Source organism: Gymnoscopelus microlampas (genome assembly GCF_963454915.1).
Source record: "Gymnoscopelus microlampas genome assembly, chromosome: 16".
Lineage (NCBI taxonomy): Eukaryota > Metazoa > Chordata > Actinopteri > Myctophiformes > Myctophidae > Gymnoscopelus > Gymnoscopelus microlampas.
This window is the reverse complement of record NC_139953.1, coordinates 18,390,550-18,412,993: the sequence shown is the minus strand read 5'-3', so window position 1 is coordinate 18,412,993 and position 22,444 is coordinate 18,390,550. Positions and strand designations below refer to the sequence as shown.

General features: G+C 42.0%; 1 protein-coding gene across 4 annotated transcripts in view; it reads left to right on the top strand.

Moving 5' to 3' along the window:
• Positions 1–18,574, top strand: part of enah (ENAH actin regulator) — a 145,487-nt gene extending 126,913 nt beyond the window's left edge. For 2 of the 4 annotated variants that reach the window (XM_084081834.1, XM_084081833.1), the window contains exons 6-15: positions 1,066–1,842; positions 4,965–5,347; positions 7,174–7,301; positions 7,921–7,969; positions 8,825–8,882; positions 9,473–9,539; positions 10,621–10,668; positions 12,899–12,983; positions 14,348–14,405; positions 14,988–18,574. In XM_084081834.1, the coding sequence (XP_083937960.1) occupies positions 1,066–1,842; positions 4,965–5,347; positions 7,174–7,301; positions 7,921–7,969; positions 8,825–8,882; positions 9,473–9,539; positions 10,621–10,668; positions 12,899–12,983; positions 14,348–14,405; positions 14,988–15,025 (1,691 nt within the window). In that variant the 3' untranslated portion in view covers positions 15,026–18,574. Of the gene's footprint in view, positions 1–1,065; positions 1,843–4,955; positions 5,348–7,173; positions 7,302–7,920; positions 7,970–8,824; positions 8,883–9,472; positions 9,540–10,620; positions 10,669–12,898; positions 12,984–14,347; positions 14,406–14,987 lie in introns of all 4 variants that reach the window. The other 2 variants (XM_084081836.1, XM_084081835.1) reach the window with 2 other exon arrangements.
• The last annotated feature ends 3,870 nt before the right edge of the window (positions 18,575–22,444 follow it).

The following is a 22,444-nucleotide window of genomic DNA, read 5'->3' as shown; positions in this document are numbered from 1 at the left end:
CTGCTAGGGAGGAAAGGGGTTTTGCTCGCTTACTTTAACAGCATAGATTATACGTTTGTCTGCCCACTGCCTGCTAGGTGGTAGGAATGTGTGTCATTTTGAAGCATGGATAGAGCTGTCTGAGTAGATACAGTACCTGTGGATGCATGTCAGTGTTTCCCCTATGAAATTGTATGATTGGTATATCCTCTTTTGTTCATATTTTGGTTCAATTAGTGCAAGTGTGGGGACAAAAATGAATAAATCGTATTTGTATGTTTTATTGTTATTAGCCCAAACTTGAAGCTCAAATTTGAAACACTTGCTGTATGTCTGTGGATTCAAATTAATTTCAGTTTTCCCTTTTGGAGGTGAACCTCCACTGACTGAATGTAGAGGAAACACTGTCTACTGTGGACAATGTTGTTTTAATATTGGAGTGATTATGATACAGAGGGTGACCAGGGTGTCATTTGAAGGGCATGTTATTCATGGTAACCTCGTCGTGACCCTGATTATTAGCGCCTCTGTATGCTCCTCCTCAGGCATTGCACTGCAGGCCAGTTGCATTATGTTTCGCCCTTCTTGATGTGTTGAACAATATTAAAATATGTCTGGCTCTGTGCCCACGATGCTAACCCTTGTCTGCTAATGCAGTAGCACCGTCTCTACCCAACAACCAGGAAGTGAAAGTCTACTGTAGGTTTGGGTCTGTGCTGGTTTTTTCCTGCTTCATCTGCCCCTTCTTTCTTCTCTCTTTTCCCCTTTCCCTCCCTCCTTCTCTCTGTCCTGACCTGTTGTCTTTTCCCCCTGTGTGCACGATGGCTGCTTCTTTCATTCTATCTTTCTTTTTTTCTACCTTACTCTTTTACTTTTCCCCCTCCCTTTCCTTCTTTCTTTCTTTCTTTCTTTCTTTCTTTCTTTCTTTCTTTCTTTCTTTCTTTCTACCTTACTATTTTACTTTTTCCCCTCCCTTTTCTTTCTTTCTTTCCCTTCCTTCGCTTCCATCTCTTCTCTCCTTCCTTCCCTTCTGTCCTGTCTTGTCCTTTACCCTGTTCTGTCCTTCACACGGTGTGCGTTTTGTAGCCTTTGAAAGCACCCTGTGCACTCCCCAACCCGCTGAGTACAGCAAGACCTCCTCCACGCCTGTGTCGCCGTCCAGCCCCAGCTACCCGATCCCCGGCACGCCCTCGCCTTCCTCCACCACGCCCCCGACCCCGCCTCTCAGACACTCCGCCTCCCGATTCGCCACTTCGCTCGGCTCCGCCTTCCACCCCGTCCTGCCCCACTACGCCACCGTCCCGCGCCGACAGCCGGCCCTGCCTCAGGCTCCCGCCCCGGCCCCCGCACCACCGTCAAAGTCTGTGGTGTGGTCGGCGTGCAACTTCACCCCCCTGCCCCCCTCGCCGCCCGTCATGATCAGCAGCCCCCCAGGCAAGGCCGCCGGCCCTCGGCCTCTCATCCCCATCCCGGCCCCCTCCCCGCTCACCCAGAAGCCCCCCTCGCCCTCCCCCAACGGCCCGCCCATGTTCCCCGCCCCGTCTCCGGTCACCATCCCGCACAGCCACACCCCGCTCGGCATCACCTGCCCCACCCCGCCGCCCCCGCCCACCCCGCCTCCCCTGCCCTACCCCGTGGCCCCCCTCCCTCCCTCCTCCTCCTACGTCTCGTCTCCCCCCTCCTCATCCCAGGCTCCTGGTGTGCCCTCTCCCTCCACAGCGCCCCCTGCTGTCGCCGCCGCTGCAGCCTTTGCTGTCGCCTCGGCGGAGCACCTCTCTCTTCCCCTGGGCCTGGGAGAGCCAGAGACAACGACAGGCCCAGAGGCCCACTCACCTCACGGGGGCTTCTCCTCTCAGCCCCAGGGTAAGGCCTCGTTCTCCAGACCGCTGTCTCCGCTTCTCTGTGGTCCGTCAGCTCCTCTCTGCTCTTCTCTTCTCTCCTCCCTTCTCTCGCTCTCTGCCTCCTATCGCCCTCCCTCTCTGTCTCTCTCTCTCTCTCTCTCTCTCGTCTTTTCTCTCGCACTAACTTTATCTCGCACTAACTGTCTCTACTGACTCGACTCACCAACTAACACGGGCCTATAGGGAGCAGGTTTGGGTGCGTTTTCATACTACTGATATGGGTCAAATAGAAGGCGAAGTCACCCACAGAGGCTCCGACCTCAGAACCTCAGGACTATTTTGCCTTCCTTCTCGGAAGAAATCACAGGATTTTGGCCTTTTATAAGCTGACTCTGAATCTGATTTCTCTTAGGTGACTTTGCCTACTCACCTGGTTTGTGGGCACAACTCTTTGCATCAAATTCAGCTCCTGTCATGTCTGTGTTGGCTTGTATGGCATCTGTTCTGTTTGCATATCAATAGCTATAGGTGTAGAATCGGACCAGTGGTCTTCCAGTTGCTTCCATGTGTTGGTCAAGCCCATCTAACTTCTGTGACAAACCTTGTCCATGTGCTTGCTCATTATGCCCGATGGCTCATTGGATTTGAGTCGTTTTTGGTCTTTCAGCATGGCATGTCTTCAATGTTTACTCACCTTTGTAAGGATGTGCTGTTGACCTGCTATAGTAGCAGTACTTAAAAACCTCACTGTCATTTTACACATTTATTTTAGACCCCCGCCTCCAATCCACCTTAAGGTGCAAAATGTATTTTTCCGCAGTTCATCATTGTAATGTTCTCTGATCACGCCATCGCCTCTCATCAAACCTTAAGTCTACAGTATTCATTTCCACAGTGTTGCTCATTGTGTGTCAGCCCCCAACTTGTGACCTTTTCTGTTTTGTAGAGAAACACACTAAACTTTGAAGTCTTGTTGTTTAATTCAGCCTTAGTTGTCGGCAATCAATAAATACCTCCCCCATTGAACTGGAACCAAAGATGTTTTTGAAATGTCAAGGTACATTTTTTTTTTAACGTCACATAGTAGTCCACTATCTTCTTTCAACAGTCAATTTCAGTTTAAAAATCTTAAAAGCTGCTCTTTTAGGAAGTACTGTGTCTTAAGAGCACATGGTGATCTGTGATATTATATTGATGATGGGATCTTTCTGTTTTTGCAAAATGCTTATATGTGCAGTCATGTCGATGTGAATAGCACCGTTTTTGTGCTTGACTTCCAATAAGCATATTAATGAAAAAGAAAAAAAATCTGCTCTTTTAGACAAAGCAAATGTTGTCTATTATTTTATATGCAAATGTGCCAGTGTTCCACTGGCCTTTAGCCCTTACCCATTCTCTCTACTCATTAGTAGCTAGAGGGGTGTTCTAATGACCTTTGACCTTTGGTTTCCTCACACTGATTGGTTGGACGGGATACAGCTGACCAAGCTTTCATTCATCACATTCCACCATTGAGTAACGTGATTGATTATAAAATTAGGTCTATGAGAAGCTTTCATTGACCAAATTCTACCAATGAGCAACATTATTGATTATAACATTAGGTCTGTGAGGAGCTAGAGCAAGCCAATTATTAGGAGCAATATAATTATACAATGTTAAAGATGATATCAACGGAATAAAATAAATTATCCTCTTATTGCCAATAGTGTCATTCCAGGAGATTACGTATGTTAATGAGCATAGATTTGTAATGGATGAACTATATAAATAATATTTAATGATAATAAATATACAACGGTGGCCCATGTTTTAGGGCACACACAGAGAAGATATTATTGACCTAAGCACAATGACAGCCAAAGTTCCTGTGTTGATTGTCTTTGCTTATTATGTATGTGTGTGTCCATACGCTAAAGTTTTGTCATGTCTAAAAGTGTGTGTGTGTGTGTGTGTGTGTGTGTGTGTGTGTGTGTGTGTGTGTGTGTGTGTGTGTGTGTGTGTGTGTGTGTGTGTGTGTGTGTGTGTGTGTTCGTTCACTCGCTGACTGCTTCTCTGGTGCTTTGTTTCCATTACGGCTGATGGAATGAATATATTCCAACAACCAGGTCACTGCTACTACTCACTATACTCACTCACTGCATGTTAGATGAGAAAATGATCTTTGCATTGACGTGGCATGCTTTCATGTGTTATTTTCATCAGAATAGAGCACTTTAAAGGTGGTGTGAGTTTTAGTGGCTGTTAAAGTACGTGTTAAACAGCTCTATATTCAGATAGTAATCATTGCTATAGACTGTTTGTTCGGTAATGGGGATCTCCCCATCTCTCTTAAGTAAACAGATAATACATTTTCAGGTTGGAATACCAATTTGATCCAATCAGGAGGGGGTGCCCAACAGGATACAAAATAAACAAGTGAAATTGGGCATGATGAAACAAAATAATTTGCCGAAAAAAACTGACCTGGAACACTATCAAATTTGTATCAAATGTGTTCTCTCTCCTGGGAGAACCCCTGCTAATGAACAAACACTCTAGCATAAGAATATAGAGCTTTAACTTCTTAACATAATACTTTTTGTTTTAACCAAAACATTACAGCACCTTTAATGCAACATGAAACTAAACACTGCTATGGAGACACTCCTATTGCTTGGCATTATGGTCAATGTAAAAACACTGCATTGGAACATATAGGTTATTTATGTATGTAAAGCACTGCATTGGAATGTGTAGGTATGTGTTTGTTTGTTTATTTATTCATTAGTATTTTATTAGTATAAGTCGGAAAAGAACATATTTTGATAATTAAAATAAAAAATATAAGGATAAGGAGTTCTTTGTCTACAGATGGAACTGAACTGGTTTCACGGACACGTGTTAAGCCAAATCCTAGCTTAAAAATACAGCTCTTCTTTTTTTCTCCAATGGCAGATTTGCATTGGACCATGAAGTCTGAGTCTAGTGTTTTAATCCATGTAATCCATGAAACTGGCCTTGTAACATGAAGCCCTGAAAGCTCATGATATTCTGACAGTTTCCAACTAATTTTCTTATTCTCCTCCTTCCCTCTCTGTCTCTCTCCGCCCACCGCCCCCTCCTCCTCCTCCTCGCCCCCCCCCCCCCCCCCAGCGCCAACAGACTCTGTGCAGACGCTGGGGCTGACCGCCCCCACCCCTCCCCCGCCGCCCCCTCTGCCACCCTGTTCCACTGTGACCTCCGCGGCGGCGGCCGCCGCACCGGCTGCTCCCCCGAGCCCCAGCACCCCGGCCGGCCACCCCCCTCCTCCTCCTCCCCCTCCCCCTCCTCCTCCCCCTCCCCCGCTGCCTCCCACGCTGCTGGCCACCGGTGGTGTCGGGGCCGCTCCCCCTCCTCCTCCCCCCGGGCCCCCGCCACCTCCCGGAGTTCCTCCCGCGCCCCCGGCCCCTCCTCTCCCCGCCGGCCTCTTCTCTCCGGTGGAGGACCGCCCGGGTGCGGGGCTAGCCGCCGCCCTGGCTGGAGCCAAGCTGCGTAAAGTGCCACGGGTGAGCGATTCGATTGGTTGGTTGGTTGATTGATGGGTGTAAAAAACGTTCTTCCAAATGATGAATGTAAACATGCTGACATAAAGTTAGTACATTATGAGATTAATGTCCGTTCATTGTCACTAAAGGCCTGATTATACTGTACTTGGCGCGTCCACGTAGCCATGAGAGTCAGCAGACGTCGCTCTGTTTCGTCCCGATCAGGAACGCACCTCCATGTTATAAACAGTGTTGGGCAATATTACTCAGGAGAGTAATATGTTACTTATTACATATTACTCCTTAAAATATATATATATTATATTACTTATTACTTGGAATCAAGAATAATATATTATATTACATATTATATTACATATTACTTTTGCTCCCCCCACCCGGAAAAAAAAGAGATGTACAACAACACAATCTGTTTAGCCAGCTCCTATTAGAACTGAATCCATTTTTTTGATAAGAGTCACCAATCAGCCAAAAAGGCAATAGAATAAAGCAGCTATATCTCTTGACCTTTTAAACGAAATGTTTTCAAAAGGCAGCCAACAAAACCTGAGTAATATGTACTATTTATTTTACAAGTAATATGATATAATATTACTGTTTTGGCAGAGTAATACCTTACACTACTCGTTACTGGGTAGTAATAATGATATAGCCGTATATATTAAAAGTAACTTGTTACTCCCCAACACTGGTTATAAATGTCTTTATAGTATTTTAACAATGAGTTGTAAAGTTGTGGTTAGTGATGGATTGCCTCATACACTACTCTCCTCAAACAGAGCATCTATGTTTCTGTTCTAGCGCATGTGCAGTCAGCATACTTCAAGTACAAGTGCTCATAAAATCTGAGAGACACACGGGTATCTACACAGACATGAGCTGTTGACAGCATTTAAGCCACATGACGCTACCGTACCCTCGTGGCTACGCAGATGTGACAAGCTATCCCAAGTATCATAGTATGGGTTTGGAGTAGTTAAAGGGGGATGATACCCTGATATTGTAGTATGTTTTCTAGCTGAGGTTAAAAAGCATGGCAGGCTACATTTGACTGACCTTATAGTAGCTACACCGTGATGTAAGCAATACAGCCGCAGCCAATCAAATGAATAATGAGTGTGTTAGATTTAAGTGTGTCAATGTGCACTGACACAATGACTATTGACTTCTGTCTATGCTTACACATTGGCACACGCATACATTTACTAACACACCCATTATTCTAAATGTTATTAGCGTTTACTAGCCTGCCATGAACTGGAAAACAAACTACAAAATAAGCCTAGGCTTTCATGGCCCTTAAAGGCAAGGGTAAGGCGGCTAATTGCGCCAATGAGTTTACGTGACTACAAAGTAAACACCAGGATCCACAGCTTGTAGAAAATTGGAAATTGGGTTGAGGAGCCACAACCTTATAATTGATATGGCAACTTTTTAATCAGTGCATATCTCCTGTCACCTGAGGTCATTGTAACAAAGCGTTTGCAGTCAAACATTAAGTTTGTAATCAATCAACAGCCTCAAGCGACAATCAGTGAAAACGGAATTGTCTGTAATGGTAGAAAGTGCAATGTCGGGGTGCCGATAGCCGAGTGGTTAAGTCGCGTACCACATTGGCTCTGGTAGTGTGTCCCGGGTTCGATTCCCGAGCCAGGCGAACCCTTGCTGAATGTCACTTCCTGGCTCTCGCTCCCTGTTTGCTGCCTTTCTTTTCTACTTAAACATCAAATATGACTGGGGAACTGTGTGTGTGTGTGTGTGTGTGTGTGTGTGTCTGTGTGTGTGTGTGTGTGTGTGTGTGTGTGTGTGTGTGCATCTGCGCACAGAGTGATGATGCTGCAGCAGCTCTGGCAGCAGCCATGACAGGAGGGGCCAAACCTGAGGCCCGTGGCAACGGCCCTCTTCCCGGAGGAGGGGGTTTGATGGAGGAGATGAGCGCCCTACTGGCCAGAAGGTAGAACTACTACACCATGTATTAAACTTCTTCTTATGGTGTGTCTTCATCCAGAGATGTGCAGAGTAGACAGGCGTATTATGTCAGCCTGGTTCCAGATATTTGATCACAGCGTTCACTGCTCCCCATGTGATTTTTCATGTATTCCAAATGAATCCTATTGCTTTACGTTGCCTGGATCTGTTAGAATGGTACCAAAGAAAGTATGACGTAGATGTCGGGTGGAAACCTTGTCCAAAACCGTTCCTTTTTTATTATTATTTTGAAGATGTTTTAAAAGAGTGAAATTAGCAGATTTACAAGCTAGCTTGCTATTTTCACTCCTGTGACACACGAAATATGGAGATACAAGGTTTCTGCCTGACAGCGACAATGATGGAAGTGACAGGTCTCATCTAACACATTTTGACATTCTGTCAAAACAAGTACACATCATTCCCCTCAGCTTGACTAAATATTTGCTGGTTTTTATTTTTATTTGGTGACACCATGTGAAAATTAAACCAATCTCATTCTGTCACATTACGTTAGCTTGTGTGTACCAACTTAATCTGTTTATTACCGTTAAGTTGTTTAATACTTGTTCCCTTACACAGTTTTGCATTATGTGGTTTTGCAGGAGAAGAATTGCTGACAAGGGCTCGTCGCCTGAACCCGAACAGAGATCAGTGAGTATCAAGAGTAAACAGGGCTCTCATATCTACATCTGCTTTTTATCTAGTTGTGGAGTTCCTTCACTATCCCCTCACTCGTCAATCACTCAACAGTCCAGCTGTGTGCGCGCAATAGTCTTTATTTCTGATTTCCCTGGTTTGGTTTGCATATCGTACAGTATGTCCAGTATTAAGCGTTGTAGTCCTATCTAGAACCATAAGTGTTAAACATGTATTTATTTTGTAAACCTGTTTGTATGAGTATCCTGCGCTGACTGTGTTAAAAGAACATAAATTGGTGATTCAAATACTACTCATGTCAGACATAAGCCAAGAATAAAGATCGACTGCTATAGAATGCCTGATGTTTGCTCCCAGGCATCGATTTTGCAGTGGTGGAAATTTTGTACATTTACTCAAACGCTGTACATTTTTTTTTTTTTTTTACTTTACTTGAGTATTTTAATTTTTAAGTACACTTCTACTACACTACAACACAAAGGCAAATAGTATACTTTTTTTCTCCACTACAATTATTTGGCAGCTTTAGTTACTTTGTACATTTACCACTTAAGCCCTATTTTATACTTTGTCTACCGGTACTTGAAAATAGCTGATCTAAGCTCACGACGCATCGCATCACAACGTTTGGCAAATCGTTTAAGATTGTAGTACTCTTTGTGGTATTACTACTTTCACTTAACGTACATGTAAAACAAATCTGAGTACTTCTTGCACCACTGCAATTTTGCTTCCATAAAGCCACTCTTTTCAGTAATCCGTCTGTGTCCGATTTGTGGTTCAACCCAACTCAATGTGACTCTGAACTCTGATCTATGAACCACATCTGTATCTGTTTCTGTCCAATAGGAGGACGGCGATGTAAACATAACTCAGCCTAAACCAGTGTCAGCCTGTAGCACACCAGGTGAGTGAGTCTTTAGTAGCAGTCTGAAATTAACACAGCGAGGGAAGGATAACATCAGCACATCATTCACCAACATCATTTTTACCACTTGAAGAAAAAGCAGCAAGAACATGCATCCAATATCGATGGACAACAATCCAAGTTAGCATATAGCTTAAATCACATTTCACATTATGTTTGTATCCGTTTGCAAGACATTTCTATGTGTATGTTACAATAAGTGTATGACCCCTGTTGCTGGTGTTTTCTTTTTATCATTATGCTGGCACATAGACCAATTAATTGTTTACTAACATTGAGACTGGATGCGCAGGTGATTGTTTCACGCAATCAATTTCCAACCTGTTGTTTCGGGGTGCGCTAGTTTCAGCACACCCCAACCCCCTCTTGTGTGTTGGCTAGTGTGGCACGTCCTGGCGAGACCTGATAGAATGGGTTTCATTTAGCGCATACTGGTTGCACGCATACTGGTTCTTATCAGTGTGACGTCGTCTGTTAAGGGGTCTATTGAGCAGCTATGAGCTACACTTGAAGAAGCATTTTCATTTTTCTGATACATGTGTATTATTTTGTATTTTCTTTTCCCCCAGACATGCCCAGAAAGCCATGGGAAAGGCAAAACACGATGAATGGCAGCAAATCCCCCGTTATCGGAAGGTACCGTCGCTCTCTGCTTCTCCTCTGACCAATCAAAATAATGACCCTTGAACACAATAGGCTTTCCTTTATCAGCTCAAATTATGCATATTATACATATTATTTGAAATCCAATCTCATATCGTTGCTGTCGGGCAGAAACTTCTTATCTCCATCTTTCAACTTTTTTTCTGAAAAAACCTTGTCATATAAAAAGAACTTTGTCATATTACAGTGTCACACAAAAGTAACAAAAATAGCCGATCTTATGCTAAAACAAATTTGGAATCCTGAAAAATGTTGTTAATTTTTGGAGGTTTCCACCCGACAGCAACGTTATTATGTTCATTGCCTAGCTAAATTGCTGTTGTAAAGGAACCACCACAGTGTGCTGAAGCATTGCCACTGGCTAGCTTTAGCATGTTGCACTGCTACTTTAGGGGCCGTTCAGTGCTGGCTAACATGATTAAAGCTTAGCTACATGTCTGCTTCTCACAAGGGCTGACCCCTTTTATTCATAATCAACAAGTTGTCTGGAAATATATATTTATTTTCTTCTTCACCTGGTGCTTGTCTCAACATGGGTTGTCTATTTCTAAAAATAATAATAATGCAGAGTTTTTTAGGGGAGCTGAATTGTAAAATAAAGAATGGACACAAAAGTCTAATTCTTCTTTATGTCCTGGCAAATCAACATATTGGACTAAACGTCAAGATCTTAAGGTATCCTATATCCTTATACTTAGTTGACCGGTCTACACCAAATATCTTTGCCGAAAACAGCATGTCTACAAGCTCACAACGTGTAGCAAAGTGACACGTTGTGAGCTTGTAGATATTTTGTATTTAATGCTATTTTCCAACGTTCGCCCCCAGCATAGGGACACTAGGGTTCATGTGGATAACTCCCAAACCTGTCTTTATCAAAATGCCATGCGCTCCAGAACCCCACAGAAGGAAAGTTATGATGATCTAGGCCTGGTTGAGATTTGTCACACCGCCACAGCATTTTGTTTAAGGCAGAAATGCCAAGTTCGATTTATTATTATTATTTTTTATCAAAGTGTCCAAAGTGAAACCAATATCTCTGCTGCTTACACAGACGAGAGTCTCCGTGGAGAAATCCCATTGGGGCAGATTCCTGCAACAGGTAGTGAGAAGGGCCCGAACATTTTTGATAAATACCCTACTTATAAAAAAACAAACAAACAAAAACAAAAAAAAACAGCTCCTTTTTGTATCTGAGTTTGCAGTGCTAGAAGTGTTGAGTTTTGGGGATTTTTGAATGAAAAGTATGCAATGACTCTGTCTTGTTCTTGTGTGTGTTCTTTTCCCGATTGACAAAGTCATTTGAGTCTGTGTTTGCATGTTCCCCCTGTGTTCATGCACCAGTTTCCTCCCATACCAAAAAGACATGCATGTTAGGGACATACTCCTGGTACCTTAGAGCTGGAGCTGGTCCTCAGGCGCCGAATGGCTGCCCGAGGCTGTCCCTTTACTTGCCTAAAAATGTATGCTCCATTTTAACAGGATTTTATTTGCCTCATAGATTAGAAACAAGACATGACTCAGTCATGTATACCAGCTTGCTATGTGTTTTATCTGATGTATGAATGTATGAGCAACAAAAATAAACACCCACACACACACCCAGTAGGAGGGTTGATAGTCTTGTATTCAGAGAGAGAGAGAGAGAGAGAGAGAGAGAGAGAGAGAGATGCGGCCTCCTTAACATTCCATTCAATCAGGTCATTTGTTTGCACAGCTGAGACCACTAATGGCCCTAAGGCTGTGCAGGGGGGGGGGGGCGTTCAGAGTATGGGAAAGGGGAAAGTATCCCCATTGGCTTAAAGGACAGCCAATCACGCAAATGTGTCGCAAATGTGTCGAATGCAAATCTGTAATGTGTTGAAAGTAGGTCTGTCTCTTCTTAGACCAGCTTTGCAAGCTGGTAAAAAATCCTTCTCTACAGCCCCTCCCATGGCAATTCTAGTCAAGTCTAGTGTTTGAAAACAGGGAATTCCTTACATTTGCGTCACATAGGCTGACCTGGACACACACACACACACACACACACACACACACACACACACACACACACACACACACACACACACACACACACACACACACACACACACACACACACACACACACACACACACACACACACACACACACACTGCAATAGAAGGCCCCGCCCAGCACAGTCCTGGCTCGGTATTATCATTTCAGTGCCAATACAGACCCATCAGGCCCTCACAGATAAGGTCCCTACTGTGTGTGTGTGTGTGTGTGTGTGCGCGCTAGTGAGAGAAAGGAAAGAAGGAGGAACAGATGGCCGCATTTGATTTCCTCTCATTAAAAGAGGCTTTAATATCTGGTCAAGTCACAATCAAGACTACACGCCACATGAACTCACTGTGCTGCAATGGCCTTAACTTTGTAGTCTTTTTCAAACCAGGCACGATGACTTAATGCCATGAACTTGTGTCCAGAGAGTCTCACTTGTTTGGGGACATTTTCATATCGGATGGATATTCGTTGGCATGTTGGATGTCACGTCACGTGTTGTGCTGTTTAGATAAAGGAGAGAAAAATAGGTTGTTTAGTGCACTGGAAGAATTGTCAGCAGGATTTGAGACCTCTGGCTCGCTCTTTATGCTGTTGATTTGCATGTTGGCAACCAACAGTACATCAGCTCATAGCTGTCAACTCTGCGCGTGCTTGTGTATGCATGTGGTTGCATGCATGACTGTACGTGTGCATATTTGATTCCCACAGTTTTGTGTGCATGCGCTGGCCAGAATCTGTTTTATGAACTGCAAACTTGGCAGTCTTGTTGTGTGCACACCCTTTCTGTTGCATTAGTTCAACTTCAGAACAGATCCTGAATCGATCATTTGAATTCAACACTTTGCATCCACAACATGGCAACAGTGTATTGCTGGTCTTTTTGACCACTCAAGATTGATTGTTAGGTTGATCATCTACACCAGAGAATGCTGATGATATTGCTTTTTAATTTAATGATCATCTACGGCAGAGAATGCTGATGATATTGCTTTTTAATTTAATGATGTGGTGACAAAATAAGGAAGCTGACACATGTTATAACCACGTGATGTAACAATGGTAGCTGCATTAACACATTTTTGCGCACTTTGTCCAAATGTGCCAACATTTTCGATGCATTGCATTGCTACTGTAGTACTGTATGAAGCCAGGGGTGTTATGGTATGACTTGACCTTGCTAATGAAAAATGCCTTCATGTAACAAATAAAGTCAAGATAATGACCACTATAATTGCTCATTATTCCTATAGTTATGCTCTTTCTCTCTCAGTGGAGTTCATCTGTTTCGTGTGTCTCTCCTTCAGACCTAAATCCACTCCCACACCCACCGGATCCCTAAGTGCCAACGGTGTGCCAACAGAAGCAGTCGACTACGACAGATTGAAACAGGTGAGCTTACCCGACGTCTCTCTGTCAAACAACTTGTGTTTCTGTCACAGGGACTGCCATATCCAGCAACTGTCTCGTCCCTAGAACCACTTTTATTTAAATCTGGGACTACCCTGGACATGGCATTATAGGCAACACTTTTCAAAAACACATTTACAAGCTCACAATACGACATTTAGAGGGCTTGTAGATGTGCTATTTTTGGTGTGCAACACTGTTGTACAACTAAATATGAAATAGGGCTTAAGTGGTTAATGAATAAAACATAATTTTAACCAATCTGTATGGTATAGTATGTTAGTACAATATATAACTAGCACTGTGGTTGGAGGTCGTCATACTGCTTTTCAGTGAAAATTGTCGACCCTGGTGTCTGATAGGACTGGTTGCCAATGTCAATGAAGTTATTTGAAGCTATTTTTTATTTAAATTTGGACACTAGATGTGCCGGCATCTTTATCGTAGTTCGGACATAGTTGCTATTACCTCTCTCCATTGAGAGAGCTGCAACACTTGGTCACCACACAAATCCTAGGAACTGGCACAATCAGAAACCATTTTGAAATGCTTTGCTTTTATATGTCATCATCAAGGCACTCAAAGCCTGAGCATGCGTACTGCTCAAGGATATTACATTAATTTCAAGTTACCAGAGCGAGGGTGTGCCCAATGACTATGTCCTGCTCTGAAGCAGCTCCTCCCTCCGAGGCGCATGAATGAGTCTGCTAGATAAGTAGAGAGACTCTCAGAGCCCTCCTATCTGACAATGCAACAGTTTAGTACTGTAGTGGGAGAAGGGTGGTGGCACCCTGGCTGCTGCTATAGAGGTTCAGCCCGAGACCCAGAAGAGACATTTTGTACCTCCCTGAGACCCAAACGTATGAAAACATGATGAATAAATCACTTTAGCCCTATTTCAAAATGTGTCTTCAAATTCACACTGCGTTGCATCATGCATTGTTAGCTGCGATTTTCACTGTTAAAAAAACATCAAAACAATTGTGAGAAAAGATATTTAATCGCAACCTGTAAAAACGGGTCCATGGCACAAAATGGGTTGTGACCCTGTTTGGGAAACACTGCTATACACAGTCCATCATCTGTTTGTCTGTCTCTCTCTGACCCTCACTCTTAAAGGTGTCAGGAAGGTCATAGGCAGGCTTAACTTTAGCACAGGGATTAGCTAATTCAATGAAGGTTCAACAGACTGAAGCCAAGAAAACCCTGTTACGTAAGCAGGAAGTCCCAATGACAGTCCATTTTATGGTGGAAAATAGAGCTGTTCTGGTTCGTCTAGTCTGAGTTACCCTATTATAGCAGTCCAGGTGAAATAAAAATTATATGAATAATGTCTTGTCTTTCAGGACATTTTGGATGAAATGAGGAAGGAACTCTCAAAGCTAAAAGAAGAGCTCATTGATGGTAATTCCTGACCTGCATTTCACACGCACACACACGCAATTGAGTCATAGTAGTCACTCTTCCTGATGTCACGGACAGGAAATCCCTTTGATGGTTATATCAACCTCTCCCAGAAACGGTAGTAAAATCCCTTTCAGAAATTGTTCTGTAAACTGAATATAATATACTCACCAAACACAGGAAGGCGGCCGTAGCTTAATGGGTAGAAAAGCTGCCTGGGAAACAGAAGGTCCCCGGTTTGGAACTGGAACACTATACATTGAAGCTGATAAATGATCCAAAGCTCATTTATCTGTGTAGTTCACTCCTGATTGGATGAAATTGGTATCCCGATCAGAAAATCTATTTTCTGTTTACTATAGAGCTGGAGAGGCTAGCCCTAACCCTGTCGCTGAACAAACTCTCAATAGCACTGATTACAATCATAATGTAGAGCTTTAATCTTTTAACCAAAAAAATGTACTTAACAAAAACATATCACTTACACCCCATTTAATTGTACAAAATGATATTCATTGTCTCCATGTATTCTAGAGTGCACATAGTAACTGTGATGTGTGTCTCTTCCTCTTCTCTCCTCAGCAATCAGAGAGGAGCTGGGCAAGTCCAGCACAGCATAGACGGATGGATCCAACTTCCCCTACAACCAACATCTACATCCATACAGCCCAACCGGGAGTCAACTTTACACTTGACAATACAAAGCAGAAAAACAAAACAAACAAACAGGGGGTGGTGATGATGATGATGATGACAACGATCAATATTAATACTGAGAGAGGACGTCATTTGGAGCGGAGCAGCATTGGTGGAATGGGAGAGGGAGAGAATTGGGAGGCTTGTAGCTCGGAGAGCTGTGACTCACGGAATCCATTTTGTGACGTTTTCCAGTTTCTGCTGCACCCCTACACCGAGGGCATCGCGTTCCTGGAGGACATTGCACGGTCTGAAAGAGAAGCGAGTGTCTTTTATGCAAAGGTGGTTTCTTTCTCTTTGAGCTATAATAACAAGCATACAAACAAACATAAACAAATAACAATATTGAACTCTTATGACGATACTGTATTAATCCTTGACACGCAAGAGAACCGAGAAACTTTGTGCGAGGAATCCGAACTCTGAGCACGCACTTGTGATTTCCTACCAGAAGGGTTGTTTTATTAGGTGAGAGTGGCATTTTGGAGACAGGAAATTAACTATTTCTCCCCCCCCCCATAATGCCATAGGGGTAGCCTGTGTGAGTGTGTGTGTGAGTGTGTGTGTGTGTGTGTGTGTGTGTGTGTGTGTGTGTGTGTGTGTGCGCGCGCGTCTGTGTGTATGTGTGTGTGTGTGTGTGTGTGTGTGTGTGTGTGTGTGCGTGCGAGCGAGCAGGTGTGTGCGCGTGCTTGCATGTGAGTGTATGGGTATATGGAGGCTTGACAGCCTCTGCTGGTTAAGTCCACCACTGCAGGACACTGTAAAGAGTCTTCCTAAAAAAAACTATTTTAACCGAAATATGTAAAAAAGAGAGAGAGAGAAAAAAGAAACGCTATTTAGAAAAAGGTATCTATCAATCATTCATGTCTGTTTCAGTGTAGAACTGTGGCCATATCAAGTAGCTCAATAATCCATTCTTTAAAACATGATGCTCCCTTGTCTCTCCGTCTTTGAAATCATTTTTTTCCTCTTTCCCCTTTGGAAATGAGCAATCGATAGAGTTCTATCGACCTCTCCTTTCTAATTTTATAATGGTGTGAGGCAGGCTGATGAAATGTAGACAAGGATACCTGCCATGAAGAAGGCAGTCATTTTGTAGCTCTCTACCTAACCTCCTCTGTTCACAAAAAAAGTGCTCAATTGCAAACCGCTGTCATGCTATTTGACCACGGCCAGATATGTAGGCTTTTTGACTTTTATTACTGTTAATTGACTTTGATTTGAAACAATGTTTTTCTACCCCTTAACTCAGTCATGTCAGTCATATCTTGGTATGTTTCTTGCATGTTGGTTTCTGTATGGTGAGGATTGCAAAGGCTGCCACGAAATTTAACTAACTGTAAACTGTCACAAGGTTTATTACAAGCAATAAGTGTAGCATTTATTTTGAGCATCCATCCCCCGGCCCATCTAAAGTTATCATTGTCTTTATTCTTTTTGAGCCTTATGAGGGCCCTTCTTACTGTATGAAGAGCTACATTTTCACCTTCTCAGCTTCGCCGTAGATTTTCCATGAAACAAAAAAGCTGAACACCAAACGGTCCCTTTCCTTTTTTTCTCACAACCACGCTACAAGATATAACTACATTGTTTACGCCATTTCCAATCCACGGTACTCTGCTATTTTGTTTTGTTTTCTATGTAATTCAAGATACTGTATCTTTATCCACATTGCAGATGAAATGTATTTGAATTTGTTTTCTTTAGTTCGTTTTTTTTATTTTATTGCATTTAATTTGTAAAGCTGTTGAAAGGGACACAAGGGATAACCCAAGTGAGGGATGGGGGTTCATGTGGAAGTGACTGTGCCATTTCTCTTTCACCAGTGCTTATTAATGATGTGCTTTGTTTCATCTTTTATTCTATGCCTTCTTTTCCTGACGCCATCAACCCCTTAACATGACCTAATCCTGGAGTATAATACTTTCACAAGTTTGGGGACTATCACTTTATAGAAAAGAAAAGTGCTTTCATGTCCACATTTGGTTTCTTGCTGTGTTTTGTTTTTTGTTTTATTCTTCATTCAAAGCTTGAAGTACAATCAACTTGAGAGGATATGTTGGAAGGTGAGAGACCGATATTACAGAAACTGTAACCATTGCACCAATGTCAAATGTCATGACGACGTCTGAAACATAACACATATGGTCGATGTATGATTAATAACCTGGTAATGTCCAGTACAGACCTTTGGGAGAGACGGCTCCTCGATGGAGTCCAATAACTTTGTATGTGAAGGCCACTGTCCTTGGACAAGACCCTCCAGGCCCTCCCCTAAAATATTTTGTAACTCTGTAAAGGGTTCCAGGGTGAGGTAATATGTTTTCTATTTGTTCTATGATGAAGAATTGTGACTTGATATCCAAGGTGTTACGTTTTATGATAGCTTGTTTGTTACAATTCATTCTAACAAGCATCCAGTTGACGGTCTGCTTAGGAGATAATTGTACTTACTATAATCATGTGCATCAGTGCATTTTGGCCCATATTACTTTTCATCCATTGACTGAATGCCAAAAAAGGATTTAGCACCCCTGATTCAGGTATTTAAGCACACAGACATAAACCGAAATTGTCCATGAGAGGGTTCTAGAAGAAAGTGAGTAAGGATAGAATTCACCGGGTAGCCTAGCAAGAGCTTTGTCAGTTTGTGGCTTTTTTCTCTCATTAGCATTAGTTACCATTGGGATAGTAAGCAATGTCAGGGATGATCTATATCTTAGATAAAAACCTTACTGTATCTGTCATGGCTTGATTACGGAGGATCAGAAGTCACGTTTTCCTTGACATTCTACTCGCAGCACTCTCCAGTTATGATTTGTAGAAGTTCATGTCCAAACTTAAAAGCACCCAACCAGCTGAATTTCTCATGATCTTGCTCAGGTTTGGGTCACGTTAATATACAATACATTTTATTGAAGAATGCTGTATGTATATAACATCCCTCTCGGACGGTTCAGGTTTGAACAGAAGTATGTGAGTTGGACCAGTCTACCATGTTCAGGCCCAGTTCACTCAATTCTGTTTAAAAAGTCAGTTCATATTCTCATGCCTCAAACTGAAAGGCATGAGCGCCGCTCTGTAGTGATACCTGTTTACACAGCATTGATTGCACTTTAAGACAAACAAAACCCATACAGCAATCTTAAGACCCTCTAATAATAGTTTCATATAGCCTCTGAGGCCAATAGTGTGGCTATCGCACCAAAGGAATCAGCTCGGCAGTATCCTCCGGCTAAATATAATCACTCTCAACTAAGTCGCCTTTCTTTTTCTTTTCTTTTTGATCATTTTGTCAAGAGAACTAAGTAAGAATGCTGTCTGTCTGTCTCTATTTTGGCAAGTGAAAATGTTTTGATTAAGAGGAGTACATCAGTGTGGTTTCTTCCGTTGTGAATCTACATGGTTTGTGCCTTGTTCTGAAGTTAGTTAAAACATGTAAATGGGAATTAAAGATGACTAGTAATAATATCTATTGACTGCCATGATAATTTTCACACATGGTTGTTTTGTTTATTTTATCTTCATGTCATCGGCCCAGACAGTCAAGTTAATTTAAAGGGAGAGTTGAGCCTGATTTATACTTTGTCATATGACTATATAAATCAGGCTTTAATTGACGCGGCATGGTTCCCTAACAATATCATCGTGGTGTCAAGTAAATATTTTGTTTCAACAGACGTTCTAGTGTCTGTAGTGTACAATGATGAGTTTGTATTGGTTTATTTACTGTACAGCTTGATGTACAATCAGCCCCTACAGTCGCAGGATTTAGCTCCCAAAGAAAGGTGATCTTCACACCATGATTATATTTATGGGACCTAGCCTTGTGTGAAAGTCCAATTGAGCCTGGACACAGTGTTTTTGTTTTGGGTTTTTCCCCCTCATGCCATTTAATTGTTACAGAGACTGTTTGTGTTCAGTGTTTTAGGATTCTTGACGCATTTGGAAATCTGGAAATGAATATGTTGTCCTCTGCAGTGGAATCCGCTTAGATGGCTGTCCTATTGCTGATAGAAACTCTTATCTTTGTCAGTACAACCCGGAAATATAACAATCTTTGGAAGTAAACTGAACGAACCTGTGGATTTATGTGAAGATTTCAGGGATGAATTCATCTGAATAGCCCTGTGATTTTCATCTGTGGGTTTCCAGAGTTCTTACTCCTTTTATCATTTGCATTGTACCATGCTGTTCTCATGTTAATTAGACTTTTCTTACATGCTAACATATTGTTTTGTTTGAGCAAATTAAATAAAAATTGCAATACATTATAAGAAATGATCTAACTTTTCTTTTTTTTTTTACAATTTGAACATGTTCAAAGTAAACCAGTTTTTATTTTTTCGCTTTGGGAAAGAATGCGCAAACCAGGCATTATCTTTATTCATCAAACTTCCATGCTTGATGAACAGTGTTCTAGTAGTGAAGGTGTCTAGATAACTGGAAACGATAACGATCATGGTGTATGCTGGAAGGGTCAGACAGACTGGTAAAAGCACTTTTTGATTCATTTGTTTTATTGACAAAAATATTCATAGACACAAACATATGCACACATCTGTCAAAAGCATATCACAAAAAAAGCTTGAGAGCTTATGTTACATTGTGGTCCCTTGAATGCATCAATGAAACAAAGCTCATTAAATGGTAAAAACTCAACCATGCTGTCAAAGTTGGCTTTCAATCCACAGTCTGTGGATTCTCCCCAGGTATTGGCACATGGTATTTCTGATTAGAACCTTGGTTCTGTGGTTTCTTTTCTCAACTCCCATTATCCCCAATGGCAGTTGCAAGGAGTTGCATTGGTGTGTACTGGCCTTAAAACTGTTTTGTTGCGACTAGTTGCATTGGTGCGGTCTGGCAATAAGAGAAGTTGTTTATGTTCACAAACACTGAACTGTCTGAAAGCAAGGCAATAGCATGTATGGATTCTGTCTAACTGTAGTTTGTCTTTAAGCCTCTACTTGCCTTGTCCCAAGGGTGCCCAGCATTACGTCTGTCGTTGCAGCCGGTCAGCTTGAGGATCACAGCTCATTAACTGTGAATGTGTGTGTGGCTGCTCCCCAGCGCCTCATGTTTATGTTCTATTTAAACTTCACTGAAGTTCAGCTAAGGAGAACAGGAAGAGGCGGTTCTAACTGAATGGGAGGAGACTTTTTTTTTCTTCTTGTTTAAGACTGATGGGCATCCTGTATCTACAGTCCAACTCTCTACTACTTCTTACACACTTGCTTGTGAGCTGAATGATGCAATGTTCCTAAGAGCACTTTCTAAGCAACTTGGATGGCTGATGTTGTAATGACCTTACTGTGTGGAGAAACATCTTGTCAGTCATTGGGTTTGTTTGTATAATATAGCTGTGGTGCAAAGGAGAACGTAGAAAAAAGAGGAGGAGAGTAAGCAGAGAGGGGTTGTGTGTGTGTGTGTGTGTGTGTGTGTGTGTGTGTGTGTGTGTGTGTGTGTGTGTGTGTGTGTGTGTGTGTGTGTGTGTGTGTGTGTGTGTGTGTGTGTGTGTGTGTGTGTGTGTGTGTGTGTGTGTGTGTGTGTGTGTGTGCATATGCTGTGCACAGTGCTTTGCTTTACAACATACAGAAAACAAATGACGCTTCCTGTTGGCAGGGCATAGAGGCTTTGCTGTGCATCTGTAGTTCATTTGAGGTTTTTGCTTCACCAAATGTTTACAGAGCAGGTGGCTTAATGCAGGAAGTCAGACTGAAACGTACGGGAGGCTTTGAGAAAACACTTCTACTGTAATTGGATTGGAGAATTTGAATTTTAAAATCAATTTCCCGCCCTTTCGTTATGCTTACAGTAAGAACTTGAAAGCGGGAGTGAAAGATTTGATACTGTACAGCACTCAACTCTGTATGAAACACTCAGATGTCACCAAGTATGGCATGCAACACTTTCTCCACGAGCAAACTTGGAGCATTTATTCTGAGGAATATGATTTATGAATACAGTATTCATTCTGGCATTGACAGACTATGGAATTTTTTAGAGAGCTGTTATATTGTGCAATAGCCTACTGAATGAAACCCAGATGACAAACTGAGGTAGTAAATCAATTGTGTGGTGAGATTGACGCAAATGGTTCTCCCGTGCTTCAATTTTATCTATTTTTTTCCCCCAGGGTTGTTAATAACTTCAGTATGTGTAACTCCATCACTTAAGACTGTCTGCCAGCCACGAATAACAGGCAACTCTGAAGGAAAGCCCTAATTAAAGTTAACATCAGCAAAATACAGTGTTGGAAAGTAACTAAGTACATTTACTAGTACTGTACTTTGTCCACTTTTGAGGTATTTTTTACTTTACCTGAGTATTTCCAATTTTCAATAATTACACTTCTACTCCACTACATCTCAAAGGCAAATATTGTACTTTTTACTCCACTATAATTATTTGAAAACTTTAGTTGCTAGTTACTTTGTAGATTTAGATTATTAAGTCCAAAACACTTGCGATCGACCTACATATAAATATTGGCAATTTGAAAATAGCAGATACAAGCCTGCAACGTGTCGCTTGTTGCGCGCTCAGCCTGATCTCACAGAATGTACGCACTTGTAGGTCTGCTATTTTCTATTTTTTATACATTTGTAAACTTGTGAAATGCGACCTTCTGCATAATGAGTACTTTTACTTTTGGTACTTTAAGTATTGGCATATATTTTGATGCCAATACTTTTGTACTTAAGTCAATTTTGAATACTGGACTTGTACTTGTAACAGACTATTTCTATAATAGGGTATTGATACTTCTACCTAAGTAAAACATTTGAGTACTGCTTCCATCAGACAAACTGTGACATCCACAGTGAGCTTTTGGACAGTGACTGTCTGACACCTTGTTTTAGAATCATGTTTATTCTTTATTCTAGATGTGAAGTGACGCTGATGATGGGGTTTTAAGAGTAGACTGTCAGCTATTTGAGGTCCGAAATTACTAGTACTACAATACAGTGCTTTTGGTGCAGGGCCTTCCAATGTCAGCTCAACAAGACAGATACTGTTTCAATAACGTAGTAATGTGCTTACCTTAGTAAGCACATTAATGTATAATCAAGAGTCAAGAAGAATCCATAAGGTTTTATTTGTCCTATTCATGCAAGCAGTGACATGTTGGTGCGACATGTTCCGCAGAGACCGTGCTAACACAATAATACAATATAACAAGATAAACATTAAATGAATGATACACAGACAACAGTATGATAGACCTCTTTAGACGGGTACAATATATTTTAGCAGCAGTGTCAAATGTGTGCAAGAGAAGAAGGCATTATACTGTATATCTTTAGCAGCAGTGGCAAACGTCCAAAGAAGCATAAGGCATA